The sequence below is a fragment of the Bolinopsis microptera genome, chromosome 11, assembly GCF_026151205.1.
Source record: "Bolinopsis microptera isolate Bmic1 chromosome 11, MBARI_Bmic_1.0, whole genome shotgun sequence".
Classification (NCBI taxonomy): Eukaryota; Metazoa; Ctenophora; class Tentaculata; order Lobata; family Bolinopsidae; genus Bolinopsis; species Bolinopsis microptera.
The window spans coordinates 2,464,148-2,480,657 of record NC_087082.1 but is presented as its reverse complement, the minus strand read 5'-3'; the positions used below and the strand labels follow the sequence as shown (position 1 = coordinate 2,480,657).

Sequence of the window (16,510 nt, the reverse complement as noted above, 5' to 3'; positions counted from 1 at the left end):
AAACCGTCCAGCTGAAACTTTTGGGCAAAAATTTTTATAGTCATTTTTCTCCAGGAACCCATACGCCCCACCCCTAATATTGGTTATTCGGCTCCCGAAGGTCTTGAGATCTCCATAGGGGGTGCAAAATGACCGCAATGGCCACATTATGGCAGGCGATTGATAGTTTCAGAACGATTGGGGCTTTATTTTTCGAAATAAATGGAATTTTTCAAAATTTTTCTCAATTTTATTGAAATTTCGAAAAAAATACACCAAATTATTTTTAACGCTTATTTCAAATTTTACTCGGGAAATAACTTCAATTAACAAATATCAAGGTTAACTAACAAACAACAGATTATTGACCAACCCCCAGACAGCTATTCGACGGTACATGCTACTCTGGTTGAATGTCTTAAGTTATCCTATAGTGAGCCGATGATAATCACATTCGATTTGCCACTGTGGATTAAGGCCACCCGAATAGTACTGGAAACTGGGATGTCTATTGTGGTCAGGGTTGGGGGCTTCCACACTCTCACGAGTTTTCTTGGCTGCATAGGCTATATAATGGCAGACTCGGGTTTAGAGGAGCTCATCAAACTCGTGTATCCTGGAGACGTCACGCATATATCGGATGGAGGATCTTACTAGTATAAAGCATTGAGAGCCCACTTTCTGATCGACGCCGCTCTTTGTTGTTTCATTATAGAGGAAGAAGTTTACGACGATGAACTAGTAGACTTGGAAGGTTACATCAACAAATGTGTGAACGAAAATATAGGTGTTAACTTTAAGACTAAATCTATTCAGGATCTATCAGAGAAAATAACTCTGCTTCTAAAGAACCTGTTTTCAAACAGTAGAACAGCAGCTCTATGGGTTACTTACCACAACATGATAACACTAGTAAAGGACTTCATAAGAGCAGAGAGGTTGCACGACTACAATATGCATTTATCAGCAGTAGCTTTGATGCTGCCCTACTTCGCAGCAGCTGGGAGGGGACAGTATGCAAAAGCTTTAAGACTGTATTTGGAGCAGGATGCTATTTTTAAAGTCAAGTATGGGGCGTTTTTAAAGACCTTTAAAGTAACTGGGCTTCACACGGTTAGTTACAACGACCACGAGTGGGCCGGAGTGTGGACTGACCTCTCCATAGAGCAGAGTCTTATGACGGCAGCTAAATCTAGTGGTGGATTAACAAGTGGAAGGATGTGTAATTGTGAGTCCGCTCACAAGTTATGGGTGGCCACCCTGAATCAGATGGCTTTAATAAATCAGTCTTTTGGAGATTCATTAGCTAATTCATCGAAGCGAGGAGTACCAACTAAAGCTGCCATCCACTTAGATCTTACCAAGTCATCAATCAAGAAAAACTGTGATGTATTTGGAAAATTATTAACTTGGTTTAAAGTTACTGTCGACTTTACAGAATCCGAAGATAAGACTAAGTTAATATCTTTTTCGACTGGTCTTATATCACAGCCTGGGAACGATGAGGTGAATCCCGAGGAATGTTTGGCCGTTGGGGCTGTCCTTCAACGTGAGCTAGATGGGTTGACATTCATCGATAAGATAAGTATCAAAGGTAAAGCAAAGAACTTGACACAACTAAGAAAGCAGGTTAAAGTGAATAATAAAAGCGTTGCAGTCGATCCGTTGAAGTGTTTTAACCGTCTAGTCTTGGTTGCTGATAGAGAGACTTGAATAGAGGAATGCCTAACATACGAGTTAACTGTGGTGCCGATGAGCTTATTTGATCAATATCAGATGATGAGGAAATCTAATAAGGCTGCTCTTGGTATAAACCAATCTACACTTATATCTTGCAGCTTCACGATCCCACTAGTCATTGATGGAGGTTGGCTAATTCACCAACTAAGCTCATTTAAAGGGTGGGACAATTATGGTGAGGTAGCAATGGAGTACTTGAAGCTTATCCCTAAAAATCGGGAAGTTACTGTGATTTTTGATGGATATGAGCCTTCTACTAAAGATCACGATCACAAGAGGAGAGTAAAAGCGTTCTGTGCTAATATTGCTGTAAAGAAATTCACCTTTTGTACTGTCACCAAAACAACATTTCTGAGCAACAACAATAACAAAAAAGAACTGATCGACCTTATCTCAAGCATTTTTACTGTAAATGGTATTGAAGTGATCAGAGCTTGTAACGATGCTGATACTTTAATTGCAAAGAAAACATTGGAAATGTCATTCCTTGGCGATGTTGAATTGAAGGCAGAGGATACCGATATAGTTCAAGTCTATTAGTACATCATTTCAACAGTGACCATCACAATGATATTTATCTAACAACGAAAAAGGGTAAATATTCAATCAAAGAAATATCAAGTCATCTAGATCATAAAGAAAAGGAGATACTTCTTCTAATTCATAGTATTTCAGGTTGTGATAGTGTCAGTGGACTGTTTGGTTTTAGCAAGGTTAAAGTGCTAAAGAAAGCTCTCACCTTTGATGAGCAAGGTCAGTTGGCAACATTACTTTCGGTGAGAGAATCAAAAGAAAAGATTATTGAGGCAGGCCTCTGTTTCTTGCAGTACATTAATTATGGTGACAAGAAAAAGACTCTTTCTGCTTTGAGATTCCTAGCATACAATAGGATGGTAGCGAAAAAGAGTCTCAATCCGAATAGGCTACCTCCAACAATAGCTTCAGCAACGGAGCACATCCTTAGAGCTTACTTACAGTACCATAACTGAGTCATGCTTAACGCTGACAGTCTGAATCCCCTTGACTACGGCTGGAAATTGGCTCCTGGTGGCACTTACGAACCAGTTGCACCAGAGTCTATTTTGACCTTATATGTTGTAACTGTTCTGTCGATGTGGAACAGGCCTGTTTGACTTTCAGATGTTCATGTAGGAAATATGGCTTCAATTGTTTGCCAGCTTGTGGACGATGCCATGGTATGAACTGCACAAACATTAGACATGATGACCCTGAAGAACAAGCGAATTTTGATTAATATTAACTGTGTATTAATAATTGTCATGGTACTTACTGAGAATACACATTTTAGATTAACTGTATTTGTTATTTGTAGATAAATTTTTAAATAGATTTGAAATAAGCGTTAAAAATAATTTGGTGTATTTTTTTTCGAAATTTCAATAAAATTGAGAAAAAATTCGAAAAATTCCATTTATTTCGAAAAATAAAGCTCCAATCGTTCTGAAACTATCATTCGCCTGCCATAATGTGGCCATTGCGGTCATTTTGAACCCCCTATGGAGATCTCAAGACCTTCGGGAGCCGAATAACCAATATTAGGGGTGGGGCGTATGGGTTCCTGGAGAAAAATGACTATACAAATTTTTGCCCAAAAGTTTCAGCTGGACGGTTTTTTTTGGTGGTTCCTGGGACCATGGACAACACATTCCTGTAGACAAACCTTTGTTACGAATTTGTTCACAGATTGACCCATAAACAGCAATTCTTGCCCTAACTACACGTCTAGCATGGATGAGGGATCGTAGTCTGGAATTTTGTCATTGGGACCACTATTTAAAACAAATCTTTTCTTGTTTTAATGTTAGCAGATACAGCTTTGTTTGAATCAATACCACAAACAAACAAAAAATATCACTCCCTCTATTTATAAACTGCAGTCCTCAATTTAACCTTTAAAAATTCTTAACTGAATTATTTCTTCAGTGAAGCAGAAGAGAATTAATGCTGTTCGGGCTCGAAGCACATCTCCAAACTTTGTCTCTTCTCCCAGCAAGGTATGAGATATAATACAGATGTAATAGCTCAACCATTTACTTTTTAAATCTTTGATGACTCACGAAATTCCAACTTCCCTAGCAAATGAGCTCTGATGTAGACAGGATTATGTAGCACAGTTCAATTTAACGACTTTTAATGGATTTTGTAACTTCAGAAAAACGTTTATTGATATTAAGTGACGCATTTTATGATCCACGTTTCCAAGAAATTCAAAACATCACTCATCAACGCGGTGCCATATCTTGAAAAGCTTTGCTTTAAGTTGGTAGCCTGTATAGAGTAAAGCCTAGAGGGTACATGATGATCCATCACGTGACCACCGAGTGTAGTCACGTGACCAAGTTTAATCCCCCACGTGACCAAGGCTAGTTAGCGTGGACAACTCTGGGATTAATGAGTTGTGTTCGTGTCAGGCCGAGAACAATTGTTAGGTGATTGTGTTGCGATTAATGACACCGGCTCTTCCTTGGGAGCTTGTGTTCAATCAATACAAACTAGACTCAGACCAATTTTCATTTTTTACAACAGTTAATAACTTAATTAATAACATTGCAGAGTTTATCTTTACTGTCACCTAGTGAGCGGGCCTGCAGTCTGCAGGAAGTATACTACTAGGGGATATCAGTTACACACACACAAACAAACAAACACACACACACACACACACACACACACACACACACACACTACCCCCGGCCCTGAGATGACTTCACTTTCCATAATTGCATCACATACTGAGTGTGTGTGTGTGTACCACTCACTGTATACTCGTAATGCAATAATACACACTCTCTGGGTGTCAGTAGGCCAGTTTGACGGTCATCTGTCAGGGAGTTCAGCCTGGTTACCGCAAAAATAAAGGGACACAATTGTAAAATATTGATTTGATTTGACGAACCATAATGTGACGGTAGGAGGACACATTTTAAGTCATGGCTTGAATATCAAATTATTGCCGGTGTAACCCAAACTTAATTTTACATTTATGATAATTTTTGGTGACCGCGTTTTGTCATTAGAATACTCTTGTGATATTCAAGTTTGTAAACTGAATTTCAGAAAAATTTGCCTCCGACGCGACATGCACACAATATGATACAATACAATTTAATGGAATTTTATTACTACAGGTTCATTTTCGGTTTGCATGTATGTAGTTAAGATTTATGAAGTCGCACACTAGTCGCAGTTAAGTCGCACACTACATATTATGTTTATGTATGACGTCATGCAAATGTTGCCCGGTCAAAATTACAATTAAGTACCCATGAGTAAAATGTCCAGAATTTCCGGCATCCTTTCCGGCATAATTTACTGACAAAAATGTAATCCTAATTTTTTGACGAACTCAAATGTCGCTACGCTATAAGATTACAGTTTGCTAAACCTACATTTTAGGCTCAATTTTAACTTTCAGCCGTGATAACCCTCTTTAATTAAACGTATTAATATGATTGCAGCACTCCAACTATCCTAAAATGCCACTTTAACCTTGCATATGTTAATTACATCAGCCCGTTAATGGACCTCCATCATATGGGTTATGAATTTTCAAACAATTGTAATTAGATCGGATTCTTCAGAAATGCAGTATTTGTGACGCACATTCAGCCGATCATTTATATCCCTTAAAATATAAATCTAATTTTACAAGGCTAAGGGGGGGGGGGGGGGGGGGGGAGGGGGCTATTTTATATTATGACGCAATGAAACTATCGGACAACTACATGTTGAATGCTAGTAGAAAAAACTCACAAAAGCCGCCCCTTCCCATCGTCCTGGCTAACAACACTCCCCGCCCCCCCCCCCCCCCCTGGTGGAGAATCCCCGCTTCACTCGTCACATTGCCCCCCTACAGACTACCACCAACTAAAGAGAGATAATTTGATGAGCTGATACGGGAGACACTTAAAGACCGGTGCCAGCCGTCATCACTGAAATGCTTTTATCAAAATTAATCTCGAGTTAAAGATAATTTATCTGATACGCTCCAACTTATTCTCACAGTAGTATGCTGAGAGCCGCTTTCAGCATACTACTGAGCGTAGCTACGTTGTGGAACGAGATTGTGTGAGAGAAACTTATTTGAGATGCGTCACCTGGAGAGTGGAGACCTGCTTGTTTTGAATGATTTATTGATACTTAAAAACTAGACTTGACATAACCGCCCTTCACACGTGGGAATTTTGGAGTAATTTAGAAAAACAACAATTAGAGAGTCACGTGACAACGTGTAAACATGTTATCAGAAATATGCTCTTCTGTTTGTAATGGTGTTATTAATGGTGTTTTGTATTTCAGAACTACCATGATCTGGTGTTTAACTCTTTAATGGTTACTGGGTAGTTGTTGTAAGCTATCCCTACACCACCGCGCCAAGAGAATTTCCAATACTGACTACGCTGAGGTCTTAGAATATACTAGGATACATCATGAACTGGGAATATATTCAATATTCATTAAACTAGCCTGAGCAGCCATGTTAGTGAGATCCTTGAGACTGGTCTTATCTTGTGTGGTCTGTTCCTGGAGGTACTTGTTCAGACATTGGTCCATTAACTCTTCTATTATGTAAATAGGTTCTTCCATCGAGCAAACCGCGTATAAAGCTACCAACCTGAAGTTGAATTAAGTTAATTGATAATATTTAATTACAACATTTTAAAATTGTATTCATCCCTGGATTATCAAAAATAATATGGTTGTATGGGATTATTCCTATCTTAATTTTTTTCAGCTGGACTCGGCTAAGAAAATCTGTGCCGTGTACAAATGTACATTGGCCTCAAAGCAGTAAACTCATACCACAATACCTCAATACGCATATAAGGCATAATTAAAAATTGTTATCTGGTAGCGCACGAATTCATTACATTAACGTTGGAAATATTCCAAAGTATTTTTCTTTCGCAAATAACATGATCGGAAATTCATAATTGTCCAATAAACGACCAATGTCAATTAATTAATTAAATGTCAATTCAGCTCTTTTAAACGTTATTAAATTCGCATCATAAAAATGCCCATTTCGCTTAAAACAATGATATCATATTGTATCAAATGCAAAGTGTATGACATTTTCATAAAGCATCTGGCATGTACCAATATATTCCGCCCCCCCCCCCCCCCCGGCCCCCTCCCCCGCCACATTTCTAACACGACCCAACTTTAAAGCTGGCCAGAATGTAACTCTACATACTTGTTATGTTTGAGATTCTTCATGACGGACGCCTCCTTAAGGAATTCCTCACGTGACATGCTGCCCGGCTTGAGCTGCTTCACTGCTACCGCCAGGGTCCCGTTAAACTCACCTTGCCACACCTGCAATAGGGTCATGTATTAGCAGTGTGTAGTCTTGTATTAGCAGTGTGTAGTCTTGTTGTGTAGCTTGTAAAACGTATAAACTACAATGTAAAATATGAGATAATATAATATAGAATATGTAGAATATACCCGGTTTCTTCGTAATATTATAATGATGGGAAATATTTATTATTCTATTCAAATTGTGGGATTTATTCAAGGCTGGAAAAGAGTATGGCTGAATAAATAGAGTGGGGTACGTGTGCGGATTTTAAACACATTTGGTAATGAAAAATTAATTTTTACGACTTGTATCGATACTTTATTTTTGGTTACGAAATAGGGTCAGATCAACTTAATCTGGAGGGGTATAATTATTGTCATAAAATTTACTTCATTATTTCTTCATTTTGAGAAATTAAGATTTTATTCTTTGGGAAAGAAGAGTGGAAATATGTGCATAGATAGATGGATCATGTTGTTGTTTGTTAAATATTAACTTATTAAGTATTATAAGTAGTGCGTTCAAAAGTCGTTCATCGACCCAAAAGCCCAAAGCTACAGTAAGAAAGTGTCCTATATCAACTCATAACCACTCATCGCAGTAACCACTCAGTAACCACTCATCACATTAGACTACTTAGACCCTTACTTAAACTTCAGTCACATACTTGGTATAATGACCCAGATGAGTAAATGAAGGCACTAAAAAGTAAAACACTGTGCAGTGTAAGGTGTATGATATTAGAAGGTATAAGGTATTATTATGTGGCTACGGATGTACCAGATGGTGTTTAATAATCGAATAATCAAAAAAAAAACTGTAAATGGCCCCACGCCCCTACCTCTCCGTAGTGTCCCTCACCCAGGCACTTTGTTAGTTTAATAGAAGAGCGTGGTATTTCCCACTCATCCTGTGTGCTGTGTGTCAAACTCAGGGTTTGAGGAGTGCTTTGTCCTTTTATAGGGGGTTGTCCTGCAGAGAGAGAGAGAGGGGTTTCAGGACTAGTATATGTTTATCAAAACACTTGGTTAACGTATAGTGTCAAGTGTGTAAAGTAATGATTTGTTTAAAGCGTGCGTTATAGAATATAGACAGAATAACATTGAAGGAATTAGAGGAATATTGTGTCTTGCATGTTTGTTAAATCTTAATAAGTTAATTATCTGTTCATTGGTTAACTAGTTAATTGACTGAATTGTAGAAGGAAGCTGTTTTTACCCAGTTTTACGCAGAGGCCATCCTCTTTGGTGCTGTAATGTTGTATGAGAAGTTGGATCGTTTCAAATTTCACTTTGTGCGTTATGTAATACTTGTTAGCTGAAAATAAATTTACTTACTACTGCTTAATTATGTTAATTCAATTTAAAATCATATAAGAAGTCAAGAAATATATAAATTATCGAAAGGATCTAAAATCTATTAAAAAACTATTTCTTTGAAAAAAAGGGTCAATCACAACCAATTGTCGGATCCCAACCGTTCTAAAAGGCCATCTTGTTCATGTTAGCTTTTCGTATTAAAAGCGATTTCTCGACGGTTATTACCTCTCTAGATGATGCTTAAAACATTTTGACTCTATTGCATTTTTGTACTAAATGCAATACGGGCGTTTTCGGCCACATCCTTTTTCAGGGTTTCACGGTCACTCGAATTTTTGTATTTCAACCCAGAAACGTCGTAGAGACTATTCCCATAACCAAAATGTGCCTAATAGCCATATTTATATACAACTTATGAAGCAATGTATACCTTAAAATACTCATTTTCGGAAATGTGGCTGAAAAACGGATTTTTGCTGAGCGAATAAAGACAATATTCACAATTGGGCTATTGGACTGTTAACTAGAAAGGTCCTAAAGACTCATGAGCATTGAGCAACATAGCATTTGTCACAAGATGAAATATGACTGACTTTGTGTCCAGAAACACCTATAAAAAATTGGAGAATGATATACTTTATTGGGCATCTCTCTTAATGGGCCTGGCCAGCAGCATATTTGTGTCTTACGAAAGGGCAATTTTTCAAAATTACGGGTCCTTTAGTAAAGGTCAAACTTCAAAGTAAAGGTCAAAGGGTCAGCTGCTAACAGCAAATTGTTCGCAATTGCCGACTCCTGCACAACATATACTCAAAAACGCTCAGTTTAGGAGTGATTAGTAAATAAGTTTAACTACTGCATGATTTGTGAAAACTCCAACAATTTTTCATAGGCACCAATTTAGCCAAAATTTAATGACAAAAATTCAACTTTTAATTTATTCGTTCCATGAAACTATGACATGTACTAAGAATACCGGACCTAAAATAATTCGGCACTGGATCCGGACCAGATTGTCGCTTGACTACAGCTGACCAGTACCCCACTTTATGATTATAATTGACTTCGCTGCCTCGACCAATATTGGTCTGTAATCCCTGGATTGAGATCTGTTGGCCGCAATTTAATTTAGCTCATTTACCATAATAGTAATACCGCAAAATGAATATGGGGTCATTCTGAAGTAGGAACCAAACCACTGCGGCATTATAGGAAAATAGCTAAATTTAAATTATGGATCCGGGTCAGATTGTTGCTTGACCGTTGACCAGTACCCCACTTTATAATTATAATTGACTTCGCTGCCTCGACCAATATTGGTCTGTAATCCCTGGATTGAGATCTGTTGGCCGCAGTTAAATTTAGATAATTTCCTATAATACCGCAGTGGTTTGGTTCCTACTTCAGAATGACCCCATATTATTTTTGCGGTATTACTATTATGGTAAATGAGCTAAATTAAACTGCAGTCTGCGGCCAACAGATCACAATCCAGGGATTTCAGACCAATATTGGTAGAGGCAGCGAAGTCAACTATAATTATAAAGTGGGGTACTGGTCATTGGTCAAGCGACTTGGCCCATTAAGAGAGATGCCCAATAAAGTAGATCATTCTCCAATTTTTTTAGGTGTTTCTGGACACAAAGTGAGTCATCTTACATCTTGTGACAAATGCTATGTTGCTCATGAGTCTTTAGGACCTTTCTAGTTAACAGTCCAATAGCCCAAATTTGTGAATATTGTCATTGTTCGCTCTGCAAAAATCCGTTTTTCAGCCACATTTCCGAAAATAAGCCTTTTAGGGTATATGTTGCTTCATAAGTTGTATATAAATGTGGCCATTATGTACATTTCAGTGTATCAGAATAGTCTCTGCGACCTTCCTAGGCGGAAATGTCAAAAATCGCAGAAATTGTGAACTGCATCAAGCCAAAAACCGTTTTTCGGCCATATTTCCGAAAATAAGTATTTTAAGGTATACATTGCTTCATAAGTTGTATATAAATATGGCTATTAGGCACATTTTGGTTGTGGGAATAGTCTCTACGACGTTTCTGGGCTAAAATACAAAAATCACGGAAATTATGAACTGCGTCAAGCCAAAAACCGTTTTTCGGCCATATTTTCTAAAATAAGTATTTTAAGGAAAGAAAAAAATCTTATTGTTAAAATGGGGAGGCGGGAGGATGTTTAAAAGAATTCCCTCATACCAGAAGTTCTGATGCGATAATGTTTGACAGTGCTGTAATCGTAGACGGAAAGTGAAAAGTCAAGTGGGTTAGTCTCACTCTTCCGCACTATAAACGCAGAGTGTTGTGAACACTGAGTTAACAACTTCTCAGCCTCTGCTCTCTTGTACGTCCCGAAATACCATCTGAAATGGGACAAGTTATGATGTTGTCAATAATTGTATTATTTAAAATAATATGATAATAGAATTTGCTAAAAGATCGAGTTTTTGTAGAAGACAAGATTTGTTACAAATATATGATTTATGTGCTATTTTTAGTGCATGTAGATTGTAGCAGGTAGCTAGATATTAATACTTGTAATACAATATTCAACCTAAATAGGGTTATAACACTGAATGATACACTACAAGCCAGGCCAGGGTCAACTCGTGTCGGTAGTATTAAAAACTTGACAATATATAAACTTGACAATTTGTTGTTAAGTGCAGAGTAAAATCACCCAGAATTAGCACCCGTGCATTCACAATTAGAGCTTTGTACAACACCTTGGATCAGTGTTAAAGTAATTAAACTACCCCAAATAAGCTAATTTAGCACAGTAAGACATTGCGGAGATTACAGAATACAGAGGGGTAGTACGTGACATTTTGCTTTTCAACACAGCAAGAAGAAGAAGATATAAGGTTACAGCTCACATAACGGCATATAATTGTGTTAACCACACCACTGTGTGTTAAATACAGTGAACAGTCACAAGGTTACTTCTAAGAAATGACCGTGTGGATATGATCTTGATTCTGAAGAAATTTATTGGCAGCCAGCAAGTTACGAAATGAGTAGAGCATGATAAGAAAAGAGTACAACATTACCTTTATATCACGAACCTGGATAATATGTTATAACATTTAAAAAACAATTATTTTGAGTTGAAAATATGTACTTCTGTCAAGGAAAAAAAAACCACTAACTTCTGTGCCTCCAAAGTAGTTTCATCAGCCACATAGTTCATAGGTATATACCCCTCGATATTAGTGCTAAGATTCCTGGCTTTCCACCAGCCACCATTCCTCTTGTCTAGTATAATCATTCGGTCATCCTTCTTGAAAGTCAGATCTCCCTCTGTTCTGGGTGTATAATCGTACCTGGACGGGAGATCCTCTCGTCAAATGAATTTATCTCGTCAAATGAATTTATCTTAATTTTTAAACTTAATTTCAACAATTACTATCTTAAATTAGCGTTGTTACAATGTGCTTTATCAAAAAACTATTAAAATATCCTCACCGCGAAATCAACTAAGATGACAACCATTTATAAACTCACAAAGCAATGACAATTTCAAGCTGTTCAGCTGGGTTCTGAGGGGGAACAAGTGAGGGTGTGGGTGGGGGAGCAATGTTGGGCGGGCCAGGGCATGGCTTGCTGTTTGTCTGTACTGGTCCGGATACAGAGGATGTTGTAGCTTTGTTGCTTGATTTTCTACGAGATCTCTTTAGTGATAATCTGAGAGAGTGAAAGTATTTAGCATCTAGGAGTATTATATAGAACATTCAATCAGTGGCGGATTTCGATGTACAAAAGTAATGTGATTGATCATCAACAAGAATTGCGCCCGTTGTTTCGTTTTGGCGGACGCTAGATTTCCATTTCACTATAACTATTAATATAAGCTCTATAATCAGCTCACCTTATAATAATAATATTGAAACATCAGTAGACTACGCGTGCCACATTCAAGTTGGGCTTATTACAAAATACTATACATTACTAGTATACATTAAAATACGCTCGTGCCGCGCATTCATTGACCACAGACTAGCTATACACCACATCTCCGCAAGCAATCCCTGTGCGCGTGCGCGCGGCAAGTTGACATGGTAACGAACGGAAGCAAGTAAGTAAGTAAGGAACACGACATATATTTGACCCACCTACCGCTATCTCCAAAATCCACGTTTTTCTGCAAAAACGTCCATTCGTAACCTTTCACTATTGCCTTTTTTCAAAAGGGTGAAAAGGAAAAAATTAAAGCAAGATATACAAAACAGAATATGAATTAATGAAGTATTCTATAATATCAAACCTCCTTCTGGGTAAAGAAAAAGTTGGCCTGCGTTCTGATGACAAAAGATTTCCCATGATTGCTGTCTACAGTTACATTTCGTGATATCTCAAACTAAAATTCTACATGGCCTGGAGTAGTAATTTTAGGTTATAATACGATAAAAATAAAAGGTGCATAAAATATAGCACATACCTCCCTTTTGATATAATAGTAGTTAATAGTTAATAGTACTATGTTTACAGTATGCACTGAAGGGGTATCCTAGGAAGTTTCTTGAACTTTTAACAGGTACCCCTCCTCATTTAACCCTCAATAAAGTTTCCTATCATTCGGCTGAGTCGACCGAGGAGATCACATAGATCCAATGGATCCTTAGATACTCCCTAGACTAGGTGACGCTGGGATTCGAACCCTGAACCTTCTGCGCAGAAGGCGGATGCTCTAACCACTAGGCCACCTAGCCCCTAATGCTGATAATTGATAAAATATCTGTCACGAAACTTGAAGTCCATCGATATCTAACACGCAAAAATACTGATCAAGTCATTGTACAATGTACCTGATTTAGAAAACCATAAGAAAACGTCAAGTTACATTTTACTGTAAAACCTCTGCTACATTGTAATTAAATCTTGGATAGCTGATAATTTAACTAACTTCTAGTGGGCAATAACATGCTCTTGGTAAAATTATATTTACAAATTCATGGACCCACAGAAACATTATGGATATGCAGAGCTAGAGAAGTTGGGAAAGAACAACTTTGTTTTCCAAGCAGAAACATTTTTTGTAGATAGAACTGCTCAAAACGTCTACAGGAACATTAACACATTATACTGTGACTCGTAAGCCACCATCAAATCCCCAACAAAACAATATTGAGAAATAAATCCACAGTAAACTATCCGAAGGCTTCTCTAGGCTTGCAGAACAACAAAATAAAATAACATAAATCATCACAAAGTATGGTGAAGATAAAATTATTCAAACAATATACACATAATATAACAATTACCCTATATAAAAATTCAATATAAATTCAATAGAAAACTAAATAAACACCCTTTAAGTAGTATAAGTAAGCCAGTTTAAAGAACTGGCTCCAAATTTATATCTAATTCTGCTATTTTTACTGCACTACTACTTTATAACCCTCTCTCTCCTCTAAGAGCTATGACTGTTGTTCTCAAAAGGTCAAATCTTACTCTCTTCCTAATAAATGTCATTACCTCACTATATGAAGATAAAAAGTATGTCACACAAAGAGTCGACTTTTGATGGATAAAGCAAGCAAATGATCAAACGATAGATTGATTGATTGGGGGACTGGTCCGTAGTACCAGCCAATGTTTACTCAAAAGTAATATATAATTGAAATAAGTTAAATATTCATCCCCGAGGGGCACGCAGATTATAATTGTGATGTTATCTATTAAAACTTTAAAACTAATCAATTAAAATTTTATTGGTCGAGTCGACTGGCCCTGATCTGCAAACATATTTGATATTAGTAACTTTATGATGCTGCCTCACCGCAATTAGGTGTGTTATCAGTGTAGATATGCGCTATGTGGCAGTGAAATAAGGAATGTGCTGTTAGAATGGCAGGTGGTTTGAAATGTTGTCCTAATTCAGATTGTTTAATTTGAGCTGTATGAGTTTGGTTTTGAGTGATTATTGACTATTATTACTATATTAATGTTCTTTGTGATTTACGTAATCCAGGTAGGTTGTGGAGTAAAAATGGTGGCCATTCGTCGTTGCAGCCAGCACTTTGTAAGTCTAGTAGTACTTTTTTTGACGAATTCTTATATATGTTGATAGAAAATATACTGGATGGGCATGTGATGCGAGTGTTATGCTCTGAAATAGCGAGCATTGGGCCTTTATAAAAGATGCTAGATCTCAGGTCAGTCTGTGAGTAAATTGATAACCAGTCTAAGTTTTGTTCGTGTGTCGTTCCTTGTTTGGGTGTGTTAGGAGGGAAAAGTTCTGAAATCGATTTAGGTAACAAACTAGACATATTTCGAACTTTGTGCAGTAAAATAAGTGCGTTTTTAACGATAACCCCTTGAACGGTTAAGACCTCGTGTTCTTTAAATGCTAGTTTTGTGTGCTCTGGCAGTTTTCCGTCCTTGTAGTAGTAGTTCACATTTCCGGCCATAACTGCCCTCATACCTTGTTTTTGTTTAGCAAAAAGAGATTCTATAAGAGGTTTTGAGGCAAATCCCCAGACAAGGAATTAGTATGGATGAGACTCCACATCTAATCAATGAGAATGCACGAAAATATGTAATAGGTAGTTCTGAGATACAACAATAACACCGAAGAAATATTTTTGTGAAAATATGACAGTATTTGGTTCAGCGCTCGATTTTCATACTGTAATGTATATTGGCGAAAATATGCGCGGCGCGACTTCAATTTTAGTTTCATTTTAAAATAATTTTTGGCAATAGTTGTGTTACATACATTTTAATAAGTTTATTGTTAACACAGATCATGTAAAAATTTGCTCATAATATAGCACCAAAATACAAAAGCAAAATTAATTTGTAATTGCACGCAGAAAGTTTGCAAGTTTTGATGTTTGACTACTTTTTTCATTTTTACCCAAAGAAATGGAAGGGTTTCAGATTTGCTCAATTTAATACAATATTATATTATCGTATGCGCGGCGCAGCGGTTAGGTTCAAACTATCTTATTTATGTTATTAAAATTTTGCTGATTTAGATTATATGCATATGCTACGATTCTCGATGTCAATCCTTCGCAGGAATTGGCAATAATCGATTTTATTTTGTTATGGCGCATGCAGGATCGGATCGAACAAGGAAATTGCCGTTTCGACGCGCGCATATCATACTTGATTCACTTCGAGTTCGAAGCATTAAAGATCGCAGCAGATCTACCAGCTAACAAGAAATGCGGCCGCTTTTCTTTTGTGGATGGCCGCTCAATTTCCCGATCCGGGATGAAGTATTCTATCATATTCCATACCAGTACCACCTGGGGACCCCAGTCTTTGCTGTTTATAAGCATGCAGATATGGCGGAGTGACAGGCCGAGCGCCGCCCAGTTGATATAATTCAATTCTATATTGAATTTGAAAATCGTGTATATTTCTATGTAACTATATGTTTATTGTTTATGCAACCTGACACGGATCTGTGCAAAATAGTAATACTAACTCAAAATAATAATACAATGCTATCAATTAGTCCCTATCGGGATGCGTACATGGTAAAATTAACAATGTACTTGAACATTTCAGCACCGCGCGCCAACAATTGTTTAATTCAGATGATTGCGCAAAATAACTTTGCGCAGGCAGACACGTGGGCGATAACTAGACTGGGGGCGAGGGCACGCACGCACGCACGGTCGCAAAGCTACCATATACAAAAAAAACCTCGATCGCTAACCCTTGTCCTTGACTCTTTTGTGCCTTCGGCACTTTGAGTCATGGATCGGGAAAAAATAAAAGCAAAAAGGGTTGGTGCCTCGACAATCATTGTAGGTTTACAACCTACCAGGACGCGCGCCGAGTTGGACTCGTCGACTATGGAACAGATATTTTACGAGTATCACCCGTTAACGACAATCAGAGCTAGTTCAACAAGTGAACAGTTAAAGCCAATTTAAGGTTAAGTGTTAACTGTTAAGACTAGACTGGATCTGGACGAGTTATTTTACTTTTAATAGGGCCTATAACATAAGTTCAACAGGGATTTTGGAATCATTATGAGTTGTCCGGATACAAATATAAATATAATTAAACAGATAGAGTGATCGTCACACCAGTAGTTTTGTAGGTTTATTATATATCCTACCAGGACGCGCGTCGAGTTTGGAACAAATATTTTACGAGTATCACCCGTTTAAACA

General features: G+C 37.5%; 1 protein-coding gene across 2 annotated transcripts in view; it reads right to left on the bottom strand.

The window, feature by feature from the left end:
* The window catches only part of LOC134822537 (tyrosine-protein kinase SRK2-like), a 30,986-nt gene extending 18,235 nt beyond the window's left edge, over positions 1-12,751 (bottom strand). For both annotated transcript variants that reach the window (XM_063833646.1, XM_063833647.1), the window contains exons 1-8: positions 12,640-12,751; positions 11,880-12,059; positions 11,525-11,698; positions 10,575-10,738; positions 8,264-8,362; positions 7,887-8,017; positions 6,938-7,059; positions 6,208-6,355 (exon numbers count right to left, since the gene is read on the bottom strand). In XM_063833646.1, coding sequence (XP_063689716.1) covers positions 6,208-6,355; positions 6,938-7,059; positions 7,887-8,017; positions 8,264-8,362; positions 10,575-10,738; positions 11,525-11,698; positions 11,880-12,059; positions 12,640-12,695 — 1,074 coding nt within the window. In that variant the 5' untranslated portion in view covers positions 12,696-12,751. The remainder of the gene's footprint in view (positions 1-6,207; positions 6,356-6,937; positions 7,060-7,886; positions 8,018-8,263; positions 8,363-10,574; positions 10,739-11,524; positions 11,699-11,879; positions 12,060-12,639) is intronic.
* Positions 12,752-16,510: the final 3,759 nt, after the last annotated feature.